Source organism: Mauremys reevesii, linkage group 16 (genome assembly GCF_016161935.1).
Source record: "Mauremys reevesii isolate NIE-2019 linkage group 16, ASM1616193v1, whole genome shotgun sequence".
NCBI lineage: Eukaryota > Metazoa > Chordata > Testudines > Geoemydidae > Mauremys > Mauremys reevesii.
This window is the reverse complement of record NC_052638.1, coordinates 40,961,852-40,986,900: the sequence shown is the minus strand read 5'-3', so window position 1 is coordinate 40,986,900 and position 25,049 is coordinate 40,961,852. Positions and strand designations below refer to the sequence as shown.

General features: G+C 61.9%; 1 protein-coding gene across 4 annotated transcripts in view; it reads right to left on the bottom strand.

The window, feature by feature from the left end:
* The window catches only part of CPNE7 (copine 7), a 45,312-nt gene extending 20,984 nt beyond the window's left edge, over positions 1 to 24,328 (bottom strand). The window contains exons 1-4 of one of the 4 annotated variants that reach the window (XM_039503911.1): positions 23,194 to 24,328; positions 18,045 to 18,444; positions 17,620 to 17,767; positions 11,856 to 12,110 (exon numbers count right to left, since the gene is read on the bottom strand). In XM_039503911.1, the coding sequence (XP_039359845.1) occupies positions 11,856 to 12,110; positions 17,620 to 17,757 (393 nt within the window). In that variant the 5' untranslated portion in view covers positions 17,758 to 17,767; positions 18,045 to 18,444; positions 23,194 to 24,328. Of the gene's footprint in view, positions 1 to 5,824; positions 6,234 to 7,417; positions 7,437 to 11,855; positions 13,001 to 17,619; positions 17,768 to 18,044; positions 18,445 to 23,193 lie in introns of those variants that run through there. The other 3 variants (XM_039503912.1, XM_039503914.1, XM_039503913.1) reach the window with 3 other exon arrangements.
* Positions 24,329 to 25,049: the final 721 nt, after the last annotated feature.

The following is a 25,049-nucleotide window of genomic DNA, read 5'->3' as shown; positions in this document are numbered from 1 at the left end:
GGCACCGTGTGCAGATCTGTGTCTGCGCGGGGGCATCGCGTGCAGATCTGCTTCTGCATGGGGGCAGCGGGGGCAGATCCGCGTCTGCCCAAGGGTACCGGGTGCAGATCTGTGTCTGCCCGGGGGCACCGCGTGCAGATCTGTGTCTGCGCGGGGGCATCGCGTGCAAATCCGTGTCTACCCGGTGGCACCACGTGCAGATCTGCTTCTGCCTGGGGGCAGCAGGTGCAGATCCGCGTCTGCCCGGGGGCACTGTGTGTGGGGGTGGGGGTGAGAAATGTGACTGTAGCAATGACTAGTTTGAGGATTTAGACAGCATCTGACTGCATCCCGGACCCGCTAGCCAGGTGCTTTGTCTTCCTCCGGCTCCCACGGACGCTCGACAGCTGGGCCTGCCTGGGGAGAATCCCTGGGAGAAGTGTTATCCGAACGGCTGATCCCCTGGGTATTCCTCATCCCTGCCACCCTGCCAGGTCACAGCACGGCAGAGCCAACCACCTGTAGCATGGGGCACTCAGCCACATCACATACTGGCCACTGCCGGACGGGGCCGGAGTCACTGCCCGCAGATAGAGAGCCGGCCAGCCTGAGTGGGCAGTAGGTCGGTGGCTGTTCTCTGTGTCTCCGGACTGGACCAGCGCAAGTGTCAGAATCAGGTGCCAGTTTAATATTATTGATTGGGGAGCACCGGGAGTCCCCAGCCCTGGCACCATTGTCCAGGGTGCTGTACAAAGAAAGTGCAGAAGAGAAGAATGAGGCGGGATTTGATAGCTGCTTTCAACTACTTGAAAGGGGGTTCCAAAGAGGATGGATCTAGACTATTCTCAGTGGTACCTGATGACAGAACAAGGAGTAATGGTCTCAAGTTGCAGTGGGGGAGGTTTAGGTTGGATATTAGGAAAAACTATTTCACTAGGAGGGTGATGAAGCACTGGAATGGGTTCCCTAGGGAGGTGGTGGAATCTCCTTCCTTAGAGGTTTTTAAGGCCTGGCTGGGATGATTTAGTTGGGAATTGGTCCTGCTTTGAGCAGAAGGTTGGACTAGATACCTCCTGAGGTCTCTTCCAACCCTGAGATTCTCTGATTCTATGAAAGAAAACAAAGCCAGGTGCGGCCCCAGGGCGCTCCTCTTCCAGGATTACTACTAGACACAACAGGTGGCTAACCAGACACATGGGGACCGGTGGGGCAGAGGGCAGGTCACAGCCAACGTGGAGGCATTTGCATGGACACGAGGGAACACTCCGGCTCCCAAGCAGAGCTCTCGTCCCACGGAGGCGCTCAGATATTTGATTGAAACGTGCTGTTTCCAGGATCACTTTCCCTAGCCTGGCACAAGAAGGGAACCCACAGGGGCGGGGAGATGGGGAATCGGGGTGAATTCCACTTTGTAGTCAAGCCAGCTGGAAAGGCCTGGAGATGCTTGGCCAGCTGCAATGGGGCACCAGGGATGCCCACCAGGGATGGGCTCCAGCATGGGACATGGGCGAAATGTGCCCTTGCCCTCGATCTTCTGCTCACTGTCAGTATAGACGGGGAACAGGATTTCTCAAGAACTGAACAGAGATTCCTATAAAGGGAAAAGCACCTGGTTCTGCTACGAGGTGGCAGCACAGCCTCACGGCCCCAGAGGAGGGAGAGACCAGAAGGGGTTAACAGCAGCTCCTTTGCAAAGTGCACCCCATTCAGAAACTAAAGTAGCAGATTCCAACACAGAATCAAAGTACAGGAACCTCTACTCATTGCAGCCCAGCGCTCCAGCCCCTGCCAGGAGAGATCCTTGTGGCCTTGCCCTGCGGTATCCAGCGGGGAGAGGCTCTAAGATTAGCAGAGACCATGGCATCCCTTTCCATACTGATTACACGGTTGTGCTTTCCGGTCAGTGCCTGGAACAGGGATTTCATCTGGGTTTCAATACGGCCGTTATCAAATCTCAGCTGTGTAGCAATTGATTTCTAGGAGCGTGTTTATCTCGCGAACCGCAAAAGAGATTGTCTCACTAATGAGCTGGGATGATTAATTAGATGCAATAATGGTCCAGACTAATCTCATTGCACCGCGTTAGTACATTGGCAGGGCACTCAGCTCCCAGGGTTACACATGGGGGACTCCATGGAAAGTGGAGCCCTGTCCGGACAGGGCGGCTGGAAATCCAGCTTCTCTTTCACGGCAGAGTCGGACGCCAGGTAAACAGGGGGGAACCAGGTGACCCTCTTGGGCCAGCGTGGCTATCCGCTGTTGAGCATCCAGCTCAGCTTCTGAAGCCAGGAGCCATTGTCAGGTTGGACTCAGGAATCTGAAAAGCCCCAGCGGTTCTCCAGGGCAGTGGAAATGATCCAGCTCAGCACCTGTTTCCTATTGATTTTCTCGGCAATCCAAGTGCAAATGGCAGTTTTATGACACAGTGCAGAGCCGGCTCCAGAAAAGAAATGAGTCTCAATAATTGCTACACAGGCACATTCCAGTGAAGTGCTCTGGGAAACAGGAGCCCAGTTCTGGGGGTTGTTTCACAGCATCCTGCCTAAAGCCCTCCCACCGCGTCAGCTGGATTCCTCGCCTCTTGGTTTGAATCTGCTCTGTAGCACTGCCGGGGGCAGGGGCAGCCTGGGGCACGTTCCACCCGAGGCAGCTGCGTGCCGGTCGCAGATAAAGTGGGGTGTCAGGGTGCCCCACCATGGCTTCATGACAGGCACCTCAGAAATACCATATGGAGACTGGATGTTATAATGAGTCCATAGCCTTCATCATGAGGCCTTCATCTTTGTCACTTTGCTGCATACTACAGCCACTCAGAACAGTGGGGATGGAACTGACCTCCTCTCACTCCCAATACCCAGGCCCCTCCCGCTAAAGGAGACTCCCCACTGGTCATTAGCAGTATAGTACCTATGACACACGCTGAGCAGGTCTGATTCCATCCATCAGAGGGCACCTGAGTCTGTGAATGGGAATTAGAGCCATCACACGAAGCTGGAAAGTGGACACAACAGTCCCTCAGAAACACTCATTTTGTTTCCTTGTGACTCTGCAGCAGGGCGCTGCCTGGCCGCTCTCGTCAGGTCTGAGGAGGCCAGATGGGGGTGTTCCTCACACCCAGCCGGGGTCGCCTTCCCCTATTGCTCTCCTGGTCCTGGCCTGGCATACGCCCTCCCGGTACCCTCGGGTGCTCTGGCGCTGCAGCTCACTAGCGCCTCCACCCGCCCGTCCCGAGGGGCAAGTTAATCTCTCCCTTTGAAAGCAAAGTCCTGTTGCCTCTCCCAGGCCAGACGCCCCATTGGGCAGAGCTCTTGGCAGACAATCCAGGGAACCATTAGTGACCGACAAAGGCGGCCAGAGAATCAGCAGCGCACGCGTCCCCCGGCCGGGCCAGCCCCCCCCCCTCCCCGGCAGCTCCCACACACTGAACTGTGGCCCCACTGGCCCGGAGCGGACCCCCACCTGCGATGGTGCTGCACCTCCAGAGTGACATGGTGGCACCTTTGCTTCCTGTCCCCTGGCCCTGGGCTTCCCTGGGACTAGGTCAGGCCCCAGCACAGCTTAGAGCAGCCCCTGGGAGGGCTGCTCTCAGTCATACCCACTGCGGGGGGCCCCAGAGGGTTATTCCAGTAGGTGGGAATAGCCAGAGCACTGTGGGGTTTGAGCACGGCCCCTTCTGGCCCTTGTCACTCGCCCACTGTCCCCGTGCCCCACATGCAGGGAGGGCAGCTGGGCAAGAGGCCTCCCTCCCTGGACGACGGTGCCAAGGGCAGTGTCTGTGCCACACGCTGCAGGCCAGCAACGGCCTTGCTGCTCAGAGTCACGTGCCCGCGAGAGAGGTTGGCAGGGACCAAGGAAGCAACTGGGTCCTGGGGGCGGGTTCCCGCAGCCCGGCTGTCCGAGGGGAGCAGCTGCGTTCATCAAGCCAGTGGGGAGGGGAGAGATTCGGGGGAGGGAACAATGGTATCGCCATGGGGAACATCACTGCTCAGCTTGCAGCGCTGAGAAACCACTGCTCCAGTGCGGCTGACTCCTCCACGCCTCCCCCCACAGCTTCCAGGGCATCCATCCCCAGCAGTGGGAGTCTCGTGACCCATACTCAGCTGGAGCTGGCCTGCTCCCATGCCTTCCAGTGCAATTCAAGCAGGATCCACCTGCAAAAATGAGTGCTGGGATTTACTGGCAGCTGCATGGACCCCCGGGAATGTGGCACTCCCTGGAGCCCACACCCCCGCGCAGCGCTCCCGCCGCGCCCCATCGCCCACACCCCCGCGCAGCGCTCCCGCCGCGCCCCGTCGCCCTCACCCCCGCGCAGCGCTCCAGCCGCGCCCCGTCGCCTCACCCCGCGCAGCGCTCCCGCCGCGCCCCGTCGCCCTCACCCCCGCGCAGCGCTCCCGCCGCGCCCCGTCGCCCACACCCCCGCGCAGTGCTCCAGCCGCGCCCCGTCGCCCTCACCCCGCGCAGCGCCCCCGCCGCGCCCCGTCGCCTCACCCCGCGCAGCGCTCCTGCCGCGCCCGGTCGCCCACACCCCGCGCAGCGCCCCGCCGCGCCCCGTCGCCTTCACCCCGCGCAGCGCTCCAGCCGCGCCCCGTCGCCCACACCCCGCGCAGCGCTCCCGCCGCGCCCCGTCGCCCACACCCCGCGCAGCGCCCCGCCGCGCCCCGTCGCCCACACCCCGCGCAGCGCCCTGCCGCGCCCCGTCGCCCACACCCCGCGCAGCGCTCCGCCGCGCCCCGTCGCCCTCACCCCGCGCAGCGCTCCTGCCGCGCCCCGTCGCCCTCACCCCGCGCAGCGCTCCAGCCGCGCCCCGTCGCCCTCACCCCGCGCAGTGCTCCTGCCGCGCCCCGTCGCCCTCACCCCGCGCAGCGCTCCTGCCGCGCCCCGTCGCCCACACCCCGCGCAGGGCTCCTGCCGCGCCCCGCCGCCCACACCCCGCGCAGCGCCCCCGCCGCGCCCCGTCGCCCTCACCCCCGCGCAGCGCTCCTGCCGCGCCCCGTCGCCCACACCCCCGCGCAGGGCTCCCGCCGCGCCCCGTCGCCCTCACCCCCGCGCTTACTCTCCACTCCATTAGCCAAGTTATCAATGAAAATATCAAATGGTGCCGGACACAGGACTGACCCCTGCAGGATCCACTCCCAGTTTGAGAGTGAGCCAGTGAGAACTACTCTTTGAGTCTAATCTTTCAACTACTTGCGCATCCACCTTCTTGTAATTTCATCTAGAGCACATTTCCCTTGTTTCCTTGTGAAAGTGTCACGCAGAATGGTGCCAGAAGTCTAACTAAAATCAAGATCTATCACATCTACTATCACATCCCCCACATCCTATAGGTCAGTAACCCTGGCAAAGAAGGAAATCAGGTTGGTTTGGCATGATCTGTTCTGGACAAACCCAGGCTGTCTATTCTTTATAACCCTGTTCGGAAGCACCTATCCTCCAGGTGCTGCCAAACTGATTGCTTAATAATTTGTTCCAATATCATTCCAGGTATCAAGATTAGATTGACCGGCCTATAATACTCCAGGTCCTTTTTGTTCCCCTTTCTAAAGCTACGAACTATGTTTTCCCTTCTCCTGTCCCCTGGGACCTTACTGATCCTCCATGAGTCCTTGTAGATAATTGGTAACGATTCTCAGATTGCTTCAGCTAGTTCCTTAAGTACCCTAAGGTGAATTTCATCAGACCCTGCCAAATTGAATCCATCTCACTTATCTAAATATCCGTTAACCTGTTCTTTCCCTATTTTGGCTTGCGTTCCTTCCCCCTTGTTCTTAATATTAATTACGTTGAATATCTGGTCACCATTAACCTTTTTAGTGAAGACTGAAGCAAAATAGGCAGCAAGTACCTCAGACTGCTTGATGTCATCAGTTATTAGCTCTCCTTCCCCGCTGAGTAGAGGACCTCCACTTTCCTTCGTCTTTCTCTTGCTCCTACGGTAGTTAAAGAAATGCTTCCGATTGCCTTTTATGTCCCTGGATAGGTGTAACTCATTTTGTGCTGTAGCCTTTCCGACTGTTGTCCCTACATGCTGGTGCTGTTCTTTTGTGCTCCTCTCCTCCTTAGCAATGTGTCCATGTTTCCGCTTTTTATAGGATCCTTTTTTGGTTTTCAGGTCATTCAAGAGCTCCTGACACAGCCACACTGGCCTCTTACGAATCCTCCTGTCTTTCCTTTGCACTGGGATAGTTTGAAGTTGTGCCTTTAATATTGTCTCCTTGAGAAACTGCCAGCTCTCCTGATCATCTATATCCCTTAGATATTCTCCCCGTGGGACCGGTCCTCACCTACCAGGTCTCTGAGTTGCTTAAAGTGCGCTTTGTCCTTATTGTACTGCTCTCACACCTTCCTTTCCTAAGGATCATAAAAATGCCCATTTCATGGCCATTTTCACCCAAATTGCCTTCAGCTTTCGGATTCGCAGCCAACTCCCACCATGGGTCAGAATCAATCCTAAAATGGCTGTGGCTCGGGTTACTTCCTCCACATTCTGGAACAAAAAGCTCTGCCCACCATATTCCATGAACTTACTGGGCATTTTTTGTTTTGTACTTTTCCAACTGCTAACACCAAACCACCTTCTTGAGCCAAAGACCATTAATCATGAAGTAGTTACAGAAGAGCTAATACCAGGAAACTAGCACAAAAGAAACATTACAATGCGAATATCCAACAGATAGCAGATTCAAATTCCACATTCCACATTCAGATTTCAAAACAGAAAGAGGCCAGCAATCTGCCATGGTGACAGCTCTAACATCCGTCCCTGTTATATCCACGGTGATGGCTCCGCCCTCTGTACCACACTGTATCCACGGTGACAGCTCCACCCCCCGTCCCATGCTGTACCCATGGTAATGGCTCCACCCTCCGTCCCACACTGTACCCATGGTGACAGCTCCGCCCTCTGTACCAGGCTGTACCCACGGTGACGGCTCCGCCCTCTGTACCACACTGTATCCACGGTGACAGCTCCACCCCCCTGTCCCATGCTGTACCCATGGTGACAGCTCCGCCCTCTGTACCACACTGTACCCACGGTGATGGCTCCGCCCTCTGTACCAGGCTGTACCCACGGTGATGGCTCCGCCCTCTGTACCACACTGTATCCACGGTGACAGCTCCACCCCCGTCCCATGCTGTACCCATGGTAACAGCTCCACCCTCCGTCCCACACTGTACCCACGGTGACAGCTGCACCCCCTGTCCCACACTGTACCCATGGTGACAGCTCCGCCCTCTGTACCACACTGTACCCACGGTGATGGCTCCGCCCTCTGTACCACACTGTACCCATGGTGATGACTCCGCCCTCTGTACCACACTGTATCCACGGTGACAGCTCCACCCCCTGTCCCATGCTGTACCCATGGTAACGACTCCACCCTCCATCCCACACTGTACCCATGGTGACGGCTCCGCCCTCTGTACCACGCTGTACCCATGGTGATGGCGCCGCCACCTGTCCCACGCTGTACCCACGGTGACAGCTCCACCCGCCGTCGCACACTGTACCCACGGTGACAGCTCCACCCCTCATCACACACTGTACCCACGGTGACAGCTCCACCCCTCTGTCCCACACTGTACCCATGGTAACGGCTCCGCCCTCTGTCCCACGTGGTCCTATGTCACAACCAGGTCTGAGGCATGTCCTAGCGGATGAACTGAAGCCCCCTGGACCAGTCCCAGGAGGACAGAGCACGCACGCCCACCCCATCCCAGACAACGCCAAACACCAGAAGTTGCACATAGGGGCTACGGGGGGCAGAACCCCCAGGCCTGCCCATCTAAGTGCAGCAGAAGGCGCTGTCAGAAGGACTAGATGTGGCCATGGAGCCCATCGGTGGTGGTTACAGACGACATCCTGCACGCGGCTCCTGGCCTGGCGGGCTCGGGCTGCACGGTCTGTCAGCTAGCCAAGGTCCTTTGGGGGGGTCATTTTTAGCCAACTTCATATTTTATTGGCCTTTGATTTACCAAGTGAAGGCAGGGGTGTAACGGCAATCCCTGAAGCCGGGAGGCGCCAGCCTGGATGTGCGATGGGGCGACCCTGCGCCATGCCACGGGTCGGGGGGTGGGAGACACAGGCCAGTCTCTCCCCAGGGCTGCTGTCAGGCCCTTGTTCCAGAGGGGAGTGGCCGGGGCCCCGAGAGCAGGGGTGTTGGCTGGCGCCCGAGTCCCTGTGTGCTGCAGGAAGGGCTCGGTGTGCGTTGTCTCATGCACTGAGCCATGCCGGCAGAAGGAACAGTGGAGCCGCTTCCAGGAACGGCGCGGCCTCCCACACACCAACCCCCTGCCAGCTCTGAGTCAACAGGACAACTTCCCGGGGAAGGCACCCTGCCAGGACAGCGCCAGCCCCAGCCCCAGATCAACCCTGCTGAGCGCAGCACCACCCCTGCCATCACCTCCAGGCACTGGAGAGCCACCGCCCCGCTGCCTCCCTCGCCTGCAGACCCCCACCCACCACCTAGCGCCAGCAGGGAGCCCGCGGCTCCAGCCTGGCCCCTCGCAGGGTCAGCAACATGCCACCCGCCCCTTGGCACCCAGCTGATCTGCAGCCCAGCAGGTCACGGAGAAGGTGGGAAGGGGGCTCTGCAGGCACCGGGCTCAGCTCAGCTCCCTCCCTGGCCAGCGCTGGGCTGTGGCCTATGGGCAGCAGGATGTGCGTGGCACCTTGCATCCCCAGCTGCCTCAGTGCCCCCGGCACCACAGCCCCCATCTCCTGCTGGGGGAAGCCCCAGGAGCAGGGGCAGGCCAGGTCATTTCCAGCACAGAATGCAACGGGCCCTGCTGGGGATGGAGACCCGGCCACGTGCTGCAGGGCCTGAAGTGGTTGTGTCCCCTGTGTGTTGTTTGTACCACGAACCCCCCTCGGGCTGGGGGCTGGGCACCCCAGCAGGTGTCTGACAACAGCCGGACCCAGGCACCCACCGCAGAGGGAGTTTTGCCCGTGTGCAGTACGAGCAAGCAGCTCCTGATGCAGCCCGAGGGGATCAGCTGGGGCAAAGGGGGGGCAACTGCAAAGTCCCCAGGCTCGGCCCCTCTTCCTGTAGTGACGCCCCCAGACCCCATTGCTCACATTCACCCAGTGCCACATGATAGGTCATTAACAATCATTAATTGGCACCTCCATTAGCCCTAGCAGCTCCATGGTGAGGCAGAGTGGTGCAGCTATCCCTGTGCGACTGATGGGGACACTGAGGCGCAGAGAGAGGACAGGACCTACAGGTTCATGCATCGATTGTTTAGGCCAGAGGGGCTCATTAGCCACCCCGCCCCAGGCTGACCCTGCCTGGCACAGGCTGGAGACCCCTGCCCAGCGAGCCGGCCTCAGAGCTGGGAGCTGAACCCAGGTCGGTCCCCTGCCTCCCCAGTCTCTGCTCACTCTGCCAGGCAGGGGTGAGCACGGCCAGGCCGGAGCCTCGTGCCCTGCAGCCCGGCCCATAGCACATCGTGGCTGGGTGGGGATTAAGCCCCCCCAGCCCTCAGAGATGGCAAAAAAGCCTCAGTGCTGCTAAAAATAGTCCGACCGCAGAGCGATGGGGCCAGCGTGTAACCAAATCCAGCCTAAGCAGGGCTCAAGGGATGGGCTTAGTGGGGATCGGGGAGCGGGAGGCTCTGCCCGACGCTCCCATCCCTCCCTCTTCAACCAGGCTCATAAGGAGGCAATGCCTCGCGCCTGGGGCAGGAGGCTGCGAGCCAGGGCTCCTGGTTCTGTCACTGACTGCGGGCAAGGCCCTGGACCACTTTGTGCCTCAGTTTCCCTCTCTGCACCCCCTGCCTTGCGGGGCTGTGACAAGGCCCTTTGTGGCCCTGGGCTGAATGGCTGAGCAGGGCTCTCGCCGGCTGCCACAGCCCACCTATGGGCCCCTGTGTGTGTGACCCAGCCCTGCCCGGGCGCTGCTCCTCGGTGTGAACAGGGCTGACACGAGGACGTCCGCTCCAGACGGGGGACCGGGGAGAGGCAGGCTGGGGCTGCTGCAATCACGGTGTGTCTCTGGCAAATCGGTGTTGCGGTCCCTACCAGGGAACACCGGCTAGTTAACCACCCCCTGGGCCCAGTGCACTGGAGGTGGGGGGAGCGTGGCACATGCCCCCCCAGTCAGACACGCCTGCTCAGCACTGCCTGCCCCAGCTCACAGGGAATCGGCCGTGAGAACCAGCTCTGGGAATCTGGCCTTTTCCCGGCAGCAGTCAGCAATTCCCTGAATACACCTGCAATCGGCGCCAAGCCACTGAGTACATCCCAGGGACAATTCCCAGCTACGTGTGTTGTGCCCGGACCCGGCGGTCACTCGGGATCGCTCCCGGCTCCGGATGGGATGAGCGCAACTCTCAGGATCAGGCCCCCAGGAGCAGGTCAAAATGGACGTGCCACAAATGCGCCCCTGGGCTGGCTCCGAACCCCCTGCTCCCGGGACCCCCATCGGCAGGGAATGGCCATGACAGGGGAGGCTGTTCTCAGCGCAAACATCCCCCCAGCTCTGCTTCCGAGGCTGCGTGTGGGGGGGGCGATGGGGAAACAGAACTCCCCCTGCGCCCATGCGGTTCCACCACTTCTGATGCCCAAGCCCCGCTGGTTGTGCTCAGGGCGCGGGAGGAACTCAGAGCAACCCTGCAAGTGCCTGGGAACGTGAGGGCTTGCACAGGCTCCGGGGCGCGGGTCACTCACGCCGGTGCGGAGCGTCTACACTGCAGCAACGTCGGGGGGAGAAGCCCTGTGCATGTTGTGACGAACTGGGAATGTTCTTAATGTTTTCTCTGAATACTGTGTTGGTGCCTCAGTGTCCCCTCTGCAGTTCTTACGTATCTAGGTGGTGGGATCAGGAGGTGTGTGATTGCTGCAGAGCAAGGGGCCAGTGCACCTAAATGCCTGGCACTTGGTCTCCTGGCAACTGATGGCCTGGGCCCCTCCTCTGCAAAGGTGCCAACTGAAGGTGTTGGAGACAGAGAGATCAGGTGGCTTCCTGGCCTGGGAAAGAGACAAAGCCCAGAGGAGGAGGGGCTGGAGGGGGTTTCAGTTGGGAGCTGGCTGGGGATGTGGAGTGAGGGCAGACGTGGGTGTCTGGCTCGCTGGGCCCCAGAATGGACCCGGCTGAGGGGTCCTGTTCTCTGTACCTACAAGCTCTGTTTTAGCCTGTGTTCCTGTCATCTAAAAAAAACCTCTGTGCCACTGGCTGGCTGAGAGTCACGTCTGACTGCGAAGCGAAGTGGGGGTGCAGGACCCTCTGGCTTCCCCAGGGCCCCGCCGGGGTGGACTCGCTGTGGGAAGCGCACGGAGGGGCATATGCTGAATGCTCCAAGGAGAGACCCAGGAGGTGAAGCCGTGGGAGCTTCCTGCCCTGCAGACAGTCTGCTCCGAGGGAGAGGAGGCTCCCCAAAGTCCTGACTGGCTTTGTGGGGAGCAGTTCCAGAGCATCGCCCGGGAACTCCGTGACACATGTGCCACCTGCAGCGCAGGGATCCTGATGCCGGCCGAACCCCGGGACCCTCCCGAATGGATCCATAACACCGGGCGTTTACAAAATGTTCCGAGGCCACAGAGCGACTGGGGGGGGGGGGGGAGGCTGCTCAAATGTGGAATTCGCAGCCCCAGACAAGCGTGTTTTCATCCAGACCCCTCCCCCGCCCGAACACCGATGAAAATTCCTGTTCAGCGTTCGGTGAGAAGTCCCTTGGCCCAGCCCTGGCTAGAGCCCCCTAGGGTAGGTGCTGAGCCCTGCTCCCCTGGCTGTCCCGCATGGCCCCCAGCCCCCAGCTGCTGGGCACACCCAGCTGGGCCGTCCTGCCAGCACCGTGCATGTGGGCAGCCCAGTACAAACACCAGGAGGCCACCCAGCCCCAGCCCGGCCCCACCGCCTGCGCCTCCCACCTACCTCCATCCACTGGCCCTGGGACTGCATGAGCAGCACCGCACAGGGGTCTGACTTGTTGAGCGTGTCCCGGTCGAGCAGGTGTTTGCAGCTGACCCGCAGCTCCACTTTGGAGACGCAGGTGGCAGAGACCACCCCCAGGGAGGACTGGGACGCCAGGTCCGGGATCTCGTTCATCCTGGCGCAGGGCGGGATGGGCAGGGTCCTTGCTCGGAGGAGTCGGTGGTGGGACAGACAGGCAGAACGTGGAGTTAAGATCTGGATTTGGGGGCAAAGAGCATCCAGGGCTGTGATGGGTGGAGACTGGACTCAGATGCAGCCTCGGGAAGAGTTATGGGACGAGGGCTCGTTCCAGCCAGGCAGCAGCAAGCCCAGAGGAGTGCAGCCTCTCGGGGCAGCCGCCAGGGAATCTCCCCTTAGACACAGGCTGGGAGTCGGGCTGGGCACTGAGCCCTGTGGCAGAGAAGGAGCTCAGGTGAGGAGGGGCACAGCCCCAGTTAGCCGGTGGCTTCTGATTTGTTCCTCACCGTCACTGGAGTCTCTGAACCCTGCACCGCATGACTGTGACCTGCAGGAGGCGCTGCCACCTCCAGAGCCCGCCGCCAGCCAGCTGCCAAATGAAGCCAATTAGGGTTTATTTCCCCCTGGATACTGACGAGCGAGGATGCGTTGTTCTTCCCCTCCAGGCTGACCCAGGGGCACCAGCTGCAGCACAAGCCACCCCCTCCCTCCCTCCCGGCTTTGAGTCGCTTGTGTCCTGGCGAACGGCAGCTCCGGTTCACACTCCTATGGCCTCTGCCCGGGCCTCGCGCTGCCCTGGCCAGCGGGGAAGGCTAAGCCGCTGCTTTCATCGCGGGGGGAGGAAGCCAGGAGAGACGCAGGCTGGACGGTCAATGGGCTCGGCTGCAAAGTCAACAGCTAAATGGAACCCCCATGAAAAACGTCTCGAGTGGGCGGTGAGGCTGGCGCAGCAGCAGCGAGGGGTCGGCTGGAGTCAGCAGCAGACAGCCTGGCCAAGGGGGCCGCCGGTGAATTGTCCAGGGGCGTCTGGGCCTAGGAGCGGGAGGCTCCTCCGGGCAGAGGGTGAAGGAGGGATCCGCTGTTTGGCCTGGGCCAGTGTCTCTTGGGGGACAGGCGCTGGGGGTCACCTGCAAGGTCCAAGAGCACAGACAGGTTGGATAAAGGCCAGGGCCCCTGGGGACCCCTAAGCACAGCCCCCTCTCTCCCCAGGCACACGCCGGGCGCGGGAGGGAGGGACCATCGGCGCAGGGCAGGGAAGGATCTGAATGGAAAGGAGAGAACCATGCACCTAGACCCCTCCCAGAGCTGCCTTCCCCTCTCCCCCAGCCAGAGCCATGTGACTGGCACACCAGCCTCTCCTGGCAGGGGCAGGGCGGCACGGCTCAGCACAGATGCCCCGGAAGGGAGGGGGCAGGTTGTGTGAACGCCAGCGAGACGCTGATGGCAGGGATTCAAATCCACCCTGCTGAACAACAAGGGGCAGGAGCTGGCGTGTGACAGCTCCCCCCCGGCAGGCTGCCCACATGGGAGCCATGTGCAGGACCCCCCCCACCGGGCCCTCGGGCACAGCAACCCAGGCCAGGCCACCCCCAGGGAGCCATGGGCCGGGCCAGTCCTGCTTGGGGCTCCTCACCCCGTTCTGCCCAGGCCAGAGAATCCCCTGCTGCCCAGCCAGCCAAAGAGCACGGACCACCCTGGGGCTCCCTAACACGCTGCCCGCCCCCCCCGCCGAGCGGCAAAGCCCAGGAAGTCCTCCCCGTTCGTTGCCATGAGACTCGGCTGAGGGAACAGCTGGCACGGCTCTTCTGTGCGCTGTGAACACCAAGGGCACCTCGGAGAGACACCCCCTGGGGCCCGGACGTCCTGGCCTTGCACACGGCAATGCCTGGGTTCAAATCCCACCACACGTCCCACGTGACAAGGAGCCCTGGGGCCTGTGGGGTTCCTGGGGACACGCAGCTCCCTCCCGAAATCACCACAAAACAGGTCACCAGTCTCTGCCCAAGAGCCGCCCAGGGCTGGGCTTGCAGGGGGCTGCGGGTCGGGAGTGAGGGGCACTGGCAGAGCTGGGGGGCAGGGTTGGAGTAGCAGGGAGCTGCAGGTCGGGAGTGAGGGGCACTGGCTGAGCTGCGGGGCAGGGTTGGAGTAGCAGGGGGCTGCAGGTCGGGAGTGAGGGGCACTGGCAGAGCTGGGGGGCAGGGTTAGCAGGGGGCTGCGGGTCAGGAGTGAGGGGCACTGGCAGAGCTGGGGGGCAGGGTTAGCAGGGGGCTGCGGGTCGGGAGTGAGGGGCACTGGCAGAGCTGGGGGGCAGGGTTGGAGTAGCAGGGGGATGCAGGTTGGGGGTGAGGGGCACTAGCAGAGCTCGGGGGCAGGGTTAGCAGGGGGCTGCGGGTCGGGAGTGAGGGGCACTGGCAGAGCTGGGGGGCAGGATTAGCAGGGGGCTGCAGGTCGGGAGTGAGGGGCACTGGCAGAGCTGGGGGGCAGGATTAGCAGGGGGCTGCAGGTCAGGGGTGAGGGGCACTGGCAGAGCTGGGGGGCAGGATTAGCAGGGGGCTGCGGGTCGGGAGTGAGGGGCACTGGCAGAGCTGGGGGGCAGGATTAGCAGGGGGCTGCGGGTCGGGAGTGAGGGACACTGGCAGAGCTGGGGGGGGTCTAGGGCTAGGATGAGGGGGCAGCGCTGCAGGTTGCATGGGTAGAGCTTGCCCGGGGTCTATATGTACCTCCCAGAAGAAGGGAGCCTGCAGTCTTCCAGCCTCACTCCCACAGCAGGCACTGGGGCGGGCAGAGGGCACAGGAGCCCCAGCTCAGTGACTCCAGCACAGGCTAAAAATGGGGCAGGAACCTGGGCAGGAGGAACCGGAGACGGGAGAGGTCCCTGGCCAGGGCCCTGCGTACGTGGGGTGGAAGAGAGATGTGATTCGGGGGGAGCAGCTGCTGGAGATGAGTCACTTGGGGCCACAGTGACTGGTCCTGGCTCCAGCCGGGCCGTGCTGGGTGCACAGGGCACCAGGAGCACCGGGGGGCTGGCTGGAGCCAGAGGGACACGTGGTGCCCGCTTACCCTGGGAGGTGCTTCTGGGGACCACGGTCCCTGCTGCTTCTCCGGGTTAGTCCTTGCTCCCTGGAGGGGCTGTGGGAAGCTCCGTGAGGCCGGAGTCCCCCCAGGGCCGGGGCCGGGGCCGGGGCCAGCACTGACTTTGCCACATTCTGGGACTAGAGGCCAATGCCGCGTGCAGCCCAGGGCCAGGCACCGGAGCTGCTCCTGCCAGGCCCAGCAGCCGGGAGCCCAGGGGAGTGTGGGGGAGAGGAGCTGGGAAGAGCAGGGTACTGGCCAATGGCAGAGAGCTGCGGCGGGAGGGGACCTGCCACCCCACTCCTGCAAATAGGGCGACCAGATGCCCCAATTTTCTAGGGACAGTCCCGATTTTTGGGTCTTTCTCTTATATAGGCTCCTATTACCCCCCACCCGCTGTCCCGATTTTTCACATTTGCTGTCTGGTCACCCTACCTGCATATGCCCCTTCTTACCACCCATCCCCTGGGCACAGTGCCCCTGCCCTGCCCTGGGTAACCCAGCCAGTGCTGGGGGTGAGCTCCCTTCCTTCCCTCCCCGCCTCCGCCGCGCAATGGCTCCAGTCAGACTCACCCCCGGCCACTCTTTGCTGCTAGGGGAAGCCATGTTGGGAGTTGGGACCCTTCAGATCTCAGTGCCCAGCTCGGCCAAGCCCCTGCTCCCCCCACACCTCCCCGTGTACCCACTGGGGTCCCGCTCCCCCCCCAGCTTCCCCGTGTTATCACCGGGGTCTGGCTCCCTCCCCCCCACGCCTCCCCATGTACCCACCTCCCCATGTACCCACTCCCCCCCCCAGCTTCCCCGTGTTATCACCGGGGTCCGGCTCCCTCCTCCCCACGCCTCCCCATGTACCCACCTCCCCATGTACCGCTCCCCCCCCAGCTTCCCCGTGTTATCACCGGGTCCGGCTCCCCTCCCCACGCCTCTCGTGTACCCACCTCCCCATGTACCGCTCCCCCAGCTTCCCGTGTTATCACCGGGGTCTGGCTCCCTCCCCCCCACGCCTCCCCATGTACCCACCTCCCCCTGTACCGCTCCCCCCCCAGCTTCCCCGTGTTATCACCGGGGTCCGGCTCCCTCCCCCCCACACCTCCTCGTGTACCCACCTCCCCATGTACCCGCTCCCCGCAGCTTCCCGTGTTATCACCGGGTCCGGTTCCTCGCCCCCTTCCCTGTATCCACCCCATGTACCCGCTCCCCGCCAAGCTTCCCGTGTTATCACCGGGTCCGGCTCCCTCCCCATGCCTCCCCATGTACCCACCTCCCTATGTACCCACTCCCTCCCGTCCCAGATTCCCCATGTTATCACCGGGGTCCGGCTCCTTTGCCCCCCACACCTCCCCATGTACCCACCTCCCCATGTACCCACTCCTTCCCCCCCAGATTCCCCATGTTATCACCGGGGTCCGGCTCCTTCAACCCCCTTCCCTGTACCCACCTCCCCATGTACCCGCTCCCGCCCCAGATTCCCCATGTTATCACCGGGTCCGACTCCTTCGCCCCCTTCCCTGTACCCACCTCCCCATGTACCCGGTCCCACCCCCAGATTCCCCTTTTTTTCACCGGGGTCCGGCTCCTTCGCCCCACACACCTCCCCATGTACCCGCTCCCGCCCCAGATTCCCCATGTTATCACCGGGTCCGACTCCTTCGCCCCCTTCCCTGTACCCACCTCCCCATGTACCCGCTCCCGCCCCAGATTCCCCATGTTATCACCGTGGTCTGGCTCCTTCGCCCCCACCTCCCCGTGTACCCACTGGGGTCCCGCTCCCCACCCCTCCCCGGGTACCCACCGGGATCCCGCTCCCCACCTCCCCGTGTACCCACCGGGATCCCGCTCCCCCCCCCACACCTCCCCGGGTACCCACCGGGATCCCGCTCCCCCCCACACACACCTCCCCGTGTACCCACCGGGGTCCCGCTCCCTGTGTATCTGGGGGATGCCCCAGGAATGAGCTGCATCCTGGGCTCAGCAGGACTTCGGCCGAAGGCTTTGCCTGCCCGCAGCCATTCCCAGGTTGGCCTGGCAGAGCCCAGTGGGCTGCACGGGGCTGGCTCTGCCGGGGCAGACCTGGCTGTGGCTCCAGGCTGCTCTATCGCCCTTCCAGGGGGTGCCAAAGTGCCCCTCACCCTGGCGCCTGGCACAGCCCACCGTGCAGACTCCATTGCAGTCGGGATCTGGAGGGGTGTCGCTGGCCCGTGTCTGTGCCCAGCTGGCACAACGGGATGTGTTTGGCATTTCCCCCTCGCTCCCCGGGGAAACATGAGTGAGGGGGGCAGACAGGGCATGGGGACCCCACGGGGCAGGGAGAGGCAAGGGGGCTCTCCCAGCCCCAAGTCCCCTGGCCTTGGCACCCAGCCGCAGTCTGTGGCTTTCACACTTAGTTTGGGCTCAGACCCAGAGGGGGCCATGCCGCGGGCGCCTGTCGGTCACACGTTCCCCAAGCCAGAGGCTGTGGCTCTTTGTGCCAAGTGGCAGCTGCTGCCAAAGTTTGCTGGGAAAGTTCTGTGGGCAGCGGCCCATTGCCCTGGCACATCGCGTTTGCCAAAGCCCCCGGGAGCCTCCCCCTGCCAGCTGCACCCACCCGGCAACTCCCCAACTCCTTCACAGCCCCGCTCGCAGCCGGGGATCCCTCTGTCCCAGCTCCCTGGTCTGCTCCCCCCGACCCGCTCACCTGCTTGCCGGCCCCCAGCCTCACTTCTCTCTGCGCTGCCTCCTGGACCCAGCGAGCGCTCGCACCACGAGCATCCTCTGCCAGCCTGAGCCGCGCTGCCTGCCACCTCCACAGCCTCTGACTCAAGCTGCAGTTCATGAGTAAAACCCTAAGAGGGAGACGAGCAGCAGCTTTTAACTGCTTCGCTGCCAGGCTCGGAGCAGAACTCAGCTCTGCAGAGACACCGGCCAAAGAACATTTCCATCCCCTGGATGGATCCAACCCGGCGGCACCCGGTCAATGCACCCTTGGGGGCTTAGGAACTAGCGGAACTGTTAGCAGTTACCTTGGAGGATGGGCGAGAGCCCAGACTGGAGAAGGGCAAACATTGCACCTGTCTTGAAAAAGGGGGAACAAAGAGGACCCAGGGAACCCGACCTCCATACCTGGAACGCGACTGGAACAAATTGTTAACCAATCAGTTTGTGAGTCCCCAGAGGATATTGAGTTCTGAGGACCAGTCAGCATGGGTGTGCCAAGAACAAATCACGCCAAAGCAACCTAAGCGCCTTCTTTGCCAGGGTCACAGGCCTCGTGGCTGGGGGAGGCAGGAGACGTGGTAGATCTTGGGTTTAGTGAAGCTTTTGACATCTCATAGTGAACGAGGGGAATGTTGGCTGGGTGAAATGACTAGAAAGTGGGTGCACAAGACTGGACTCAGGCGAGTTCTCAGTTGTTCCCTTCAACCTGCCGTCAGCTAGGGAAAGGCTGGTGGTACGGACGACGGGGATCAATTGTTCTCCATGTCCACTGACGGTAGGAGACGTGATTGGTCCAATCTGCAGCCTGGGGGATTGAGGTGAGATATTAGGAAAAGCTTCCTAACTCCCAGGGGCGTGAAGCACTGGAGCAGGGACACGGGAGGCTGTGGCATCCCCATCGCTGGGGGGTTTCAGAAGAGGATGGACAGACCCCAGTCTAGGTTTACTCAGCCCTGCCTTGGGACAGGGGCTGGAGTCGGTGACCTCTCGAGGACCTTCCAGGATTGTGATTCTCAGAGCTGCCTTGGTGCATGGCAGCTCTGGACTCACGTCCCACGAAACACAGGCCAGAGCATCTCCTGCCATGCAGTGCTGGGCATGGGGGTGCCAGGGCCCCCTGGCCAGAGGGCTCCATGCTCTGCTCCTTGCTGCCTGGATCACAGCCACGCACAGCAGGAAAGGCCACGCTCCAGAATGGCCTTGTCCCTCTGGAACCCACAATCCCACAAGCTCCAGCTGGGCCAGCACTGACCCCTCTGGCCATCTCCCCCAGGGCGGGGCCATCCCCTCTCCCCCGCAACCAGCACCAACCTCCCATGCTCCCTCCCCCTCCCCAACGCCCCCCTGCTCCCGGGCGGTTTCCAGGATGAAATCCTGACATGGCTACAGAAAAGGCACTTGGGAATTTTGCAGGAAACCCCCCCATGAGGCCACAGCCCCCACGCACTGCACAGACCACAGTAACAGGCCTGGGGGATTCGGGCTTTTCCAGCCAGCTCTGCCAGCCATCTACCAGTGAACCCTGCATTGCAGCCCCCTCCCGTGTCATTGGCACTTCCCACTGTATCGCCAACCTGCCTGCCTGCGCTGCCCTCCCCTGCGGAGGCACACACGTGTCTGGGAGCTGGCAGAGCTGATTTCGGAGAGCCGATGAAATTAGCCCATATTTGGAGCTATTAGAATGCAGATGTGGCTAAGGACCACGGTGACTAAGGGCGTCGCGGGAGCTAATCCCCAGCCTGCGTGGCAGAAATAGGGCACCCGCCTTTCAGTCTGGCATGACACACGCCAGCGAGAGCTCTGCCGGCACCGGGGCGACGCTCATTGGGATTGACCCCAACAGCTTCTAGCAGCAGCTCAGCAGGGGCCACAGAAGGGCAGGAATGAGAACGGCACAGTCAGGGGTCCAAGAGACGGGGGCCATCCATCCCCATGCTTCAGCCACCAGCTGGGGTCAGGCAGTGACAGCACCTCACCACACAGCGGGTGATGTAACTCCTTCCTCTGGAGCATCAGCCATTGGCCGCTGCTGGAGGCAGGAGCCGGGGCCCATTGGTCCTGGCCCCACGTGGCAGCTCCTGTGCCCTCACGCCAGCCTGCATGTCACAACACACAGACAGGCTGCGTCTACCAGGCAAATCCCCCCCGCGCTCCCACTCCTGGGGGCGCAGAGACCCTAGCGCTGACAGGCAGGGGATGTCCTCGAACCCGGCTCTGATCAAGTGTAGGTCGCAGCAATGCCAGAGCCCTGTCTGCACTGGTCCCCCACTCTGCTGTGAACACCAGCAGAGCTGCACCAGTGCTCGCAACAACAGGGGAGCCCCCAGGGCGCCTGCTGCAGGCCAGGCCCCAGCACAGGGCAGCCACACAGGGACCCGGCCTGCTGACTGCTCCGTTAGTGCTCAGGAGCCAGGCCCTAGCCTGTAGCACCATCACTGTTCATCTGGAGCAATCAATGCTTTCTGAGCACTCGCTCCCGGCTGGGAGCCAGCGAGCCCCAGGCAGTATTGAAACGGACGCTGGATGAGGCACGGGGAAGCTGGAAATCCCCCCATCATTCCCCTAGTACATGTAATTGAAGGACATTAGTCAGGCTGCGGGATCCAGGGTGGAAACAGCACGGGCAGGGGCTAGCAGGCGCTGCTGCCTCTGGCCGGCAGCCTGGGGGCTCCGCCAGCCTGGCTGTGTTTGCACCAAACAGACCCCGCCACCAGCCTGACCCTGTAGCCAGGCTCGTTACCCCAGGGCTGGTGGGATCCAGCAACGCCCACCCTGGCGAAGCCCCTGGTCGGCCTGCCCCCCGCACTCCCCATGGGGCGCTCGCTGGGGGGTCCAGTCTGCGCCCTCCAGAACGAAGCAACTCCAGCAGAGGCTGAGGGCCTGTGAACCGCCCTGCAGTGCATGGGACCGGAGCACGGCCGTGGGGCTGTGTGGTAGGGTCGGGGAGGGTCCCGCAAGCTGCCATGCCATCTGGGAGCTCAGGGCCGGCTTCAAGAACATAAGAACATAAGAAAGGCCGTACCGGGTCAGACCAAAGGTCCATCTAGCCCAGTATCTGTCTACGGACAGTGGCCAATGCCAGGTGCCCCAGAGGGAGTGAACCTAACAGGCAATGATCAAGTGATCTCTCTCCTGCCATCCATCTCCATCCTCTGACGAACAGAGGCTAGGGACACCATTCTTACCCATCCTGGCTAATAGCCATTTATGGACTTAGCCACCATGAATTTATCCAGTCCCCTTTTAAACATTGTTATAGTCCTAGCCTTCACAACCTCCTCAGGTAAGGAGTTCCACAAGTTGACTGTGCGCTGCGTGAAGAAGAACTTCCTTTTATTTGTTTTAAACCTGCTGCCTATTATAGCCACGTGTGCCAGGTAACAGAGTCAGGCTGAGCCCGGCTGTCCCCCTGCGCCTTGCTGACCGGACAGTGGCAGATGCCCTCAGCTCTGGCCCGGCCTCTAGGGGGCGCCGTCGCACCCCCACTCACTAATACTGGTGTTAGGGACACGCAGCTGCTGCCTCCCAGCCACTATGCTGCAGGGTCACTTCTTTAACGTGGACCCTTTTATTAAGGGGAGTCAGAGGAAAATGGGCTGAACTCAGCCAGGGGGCTGCCCGCTGAAGGCCGACGGCGTCCCACTCGACCCCAGCCCTTCCCCATAGGCCCTAGGGGCTGGAAGCACCACTGCTCGGTGGGCACCCAAGGGACCAGCTCCGAGGCACCCAGAGGACCCTCCGGTGCATTCTGGGAATGTGGGCGCGGCCCATGAGAACCCCCTCCTCACACCTGCCACCTGCACCAGTCTCCCCTTCTCTGAGCCAGCCGGGTCCGTGTTCAAGCCCATGAGAGACCAGAGCCAGGGCCCTGGCGCAGGGAGCCTCTGCCAAGGGGAGACAGCCGGAACCGGGCGTGAGGAAGGGCCCTGCCAGGACTGGGCTTCTCCTCCTCTCCCCGCACCTGCCAGCCCCTCACCAGTCTGACGGCTGCCTGTGAGAGTCCCGACCAGGGGCGGGCAGAGCCCCCCCTCCGTCCCCAGCTCACCAAAGCTCTCTCAGGCCCAACCTCTGTGAGTAAAATGATCTTCTCCGCCTTCCCCGCCTGGCTTCAGAGCCTGCTAGTAAATCCTCCCTGGAAATGCGGAGCACGCTCAGGGCCTGGACGTGAGAAACCGCCCTCGCCCACAGGCGCTGGCCGCCACAAGGGAGGCCTATGGGAATTCGGCCCCGGCAAGTGGGTCTGGCTGGCAGCCCCCGTGATGCGCGGCTCTGGTTTATGCCCAGCCCTAGGACTGCAATGCAGGGAGGTCATGGACCATGGCTCAGCGAGGGACCAGCGCCAGCCCACTTGCCTTAGCAGCACGTGTGTCCAGGCCCCTGGAGCCATTGCACACAGGCTGCCAACGGGCGTCAGCGCTTAGCAACTGGGGTCGCTCTCGAAACCCCCTGCCCCATTCCCAGCCCCTCCCGGGGCCTTTTCCTGCTTTCACTACTAACAGAAACCCCAGGCCTGAATCCCCAGCACGTTAGGTGCAAAACGCCCTTTGCAAGGCCCCTCCCCGCTGGTGCACAAGCAGAGCAGGCCGGCCTGGAAACGGGCACAGCTCCATGGCTGGGCGACACCTGCTCTCTGCATTGCTGCCCCTGCCTGCCAGCGGGTCCCACCTCTCCCACCGCCTGGGGGCAGCGGGGCCAGCAGCCGCTGAGCGTGGGCATCTCCCTGCAGTAGGCACTGCCAGGGCCCTTGCACAGGGCTGGAGTGGCAAACAGAGCCGGGCTGGGAGCTTTATATCTGGAGAAGGGAGGTGGTCTGGCTAAAGCTGTGGACCGGGGTGTGTGTGTGTGGGGGGGGGTGTTCAGGACTCCTGGGTTCTTTTCCTGGCTCTGCCCCGGCTGACCTTGTGTCCTACCCCCACTCGGTACAGGGGGGTTGTTACAGCAAGAAGCCAGAGGGACTGGTGCCAAGACACTCATGCAGCATCCCCGGCCCGCTGGAGGAGCTGCCGCCTGCCTGGGTCAGGCTGGTGTCTGGAGTTGCTGGCATATGGCCCCACTTCCCAGGGGAGCCAGCCAGCAGATTAATTAAAATGAACCACTGTAATTAGGCAAATGGGACATTGCTGCTGCAGAAATTACCTTCCCCCCAGGGCCTGTCACAGTGCTTGGCGCCTCGGCCTCATGGCCCAGGACTCGGGTCAGCGCTTTGCAGGAGGGGCCTTCTGTCAAGTCTGGAAGAGGCAGGTTCTTGTGCTCGGTCTCCAGGGCCTGGCTGCCCCCCCCCCTGCACACACACGAGGGGGGCAGGCTGCCCTGGCACCAATGGCTGGGAAGAAGTGACAAGTCCCAAACTAAATGACCCCTGTGAACCACCAGGGTGACGTGGCTCAGCGTAGCTGGGGGCAGACGGCCACATCGTCCCTCCTCTGCCAGGCACCCCAAGCTCCACCCGAACCTCGCCCTGGGCTCCCCAAGCAGCTGGGGGCTGGCAAGGTTTTCAGGGTAGCCAGGCCATGGGGTCCCCCTGTGCTCGGGAATTCCCCGCACCAGCACTCACTTGTTTGGCAAAGGGAGGTTCGCGCAGGAGGGGGAACAGAGGCTCCAGGGCTGGGCACGCGGCTATGCCAGCCCTGCTAGCCAGGCTGCTCTCTGGCATGTGGCCAAGTTACCTCAGTTTCCTTCTCCGTGCAAGGGTGGGGGACGACGACGACAGCCACGCTGCCTCCCTGCTGCTGCTGGCCAGGTCGGTGCCAAGGACTGTTAATTACTACTAGTGCTGCTCCTGCGAGGGGCATTCCCCGTCCCTGAGCCACAGCAGGGGAACGCAGGGGGGCTGGGGCGCCAGGCTGGAGGCACTGAGCTCCCTGAAAACGCCACTAAGGAAAGAGACCCCGAGCAGGCAGGGAGGTTGGTCTTTCAGTCCGTCAGTCTATCAGAGATAGGGCTGCACCTGGGAGGCTCACACTGCCCGGTGCCGCAGACAGAGCACAGCGCCAGGACTCCTGGGTTCCATTCCCAGCTCTGTCACTGAGTCACTGCATGACCTTGGGTAAGTCACTTAGGCCGATGTTTTCACAAGAAAGCTCAGATTTCAGGTGCCACTTTAAGACACCTGCCCAGCTCCTCTGAAAAGCAGGCCTAGGCCTTGCACCAGGCACCTCCACTCAGGCCCCACTGCCCGTGGTCCCTGGCTGGCGTGTGCTGCTGAGGGCAGTGAGTGAAGGCTCTAGCTGATGCAGGGTGGAGGAACAAGCTGGGAAGGAAAGGGGGAAACGAGGCATGCATCTTCAGCAGGGAGAGTAATTCACCACTGGAACAACTTCCCCAGGGTCAGGGTGGATTCTCCGTCCCTGGCGATGTTTAAATCCGGAAGGATGGTTTTGAAGAGCTCTGCCCTAGGGATTATTGTGGAGCAGGTCTCTGGCCTGTGCTGTCCAGGTCAGACTACGTGACCACAACAGTTCCTAGGACCTACTCGAGCCCAGGGTGGAACTGCTCAAAAATTCTCCAGCAGACACAGGCACTGGAACATTCTGCAGAGTCCGTTGAAACTTTGGCTAGGAACCAGGCAGGGCAGTAGGCTGGGTCCACCAGCCAGCCAGCCTGGGGGCAAACTGCTGGGCTCCCAGGGATGTCCACCCCCGACGGGCGCTGGGATCCCTGCCTCCACAGCAGCCCGTTTCAGACAGACAGATTTCTCCCCTTTTCAGAATTTCCCAGGGGAAACAGCCAGCGCCCGCCAGTGACCCTCTGGAATTGACACATCACAATCCCGCTGTGATGTCACACAGCGAGGGCCGGGGAAGAGCTGGTCTGATGGCAGGCAGGGGGAGGGGAAAGCAGGAGAGCTCACAGCAGCACGGACCCTTCTCCGGAGAGGGGACGAGCCCCAACTGGGCAGGACGACCCACCTGCACGGTCCCCGCTTTCCATGCAGACACAGGAGCCGTTTTCATTGCGGGGTCAGCAGCTCTGCAGGTCTCTCAGCTCTGGGCTCATCATGCAGCCAGCAGCCCCAGGGCCTTCTATGGGCTCTTCCCCAGCACCCAGGGGAGTTACTGGGTGTCTCTGGAGTCAGTGCATGGGCAGTGCAGAGGGGCCGGCCCAGACGCCCCGGGAAGGGGGATGCTGCCCGAGGTGCAAACCATCTCTGCTTTATTAAAGCCAAGCCCCAGCAGGGGTTTGACGCCAGCTGAAGATTTACAAGATGTACGACTCCTGCGCGAAGAATGATATTAAAACCCAGACCTCATCATCGAGGCCAGGCTCCTTGGAGGCAGCGCAGGGAGGAACCATCAGCATTGTTCAATTAAGATCCTATTCAAACGTGCAAGCCCTGAGCTCTTGGAGCCAGGCTGATGAGAAGCAGAATGTCCCAGACCAGGACGTGTCTTGCCAGAGGCCTGGGAAGGG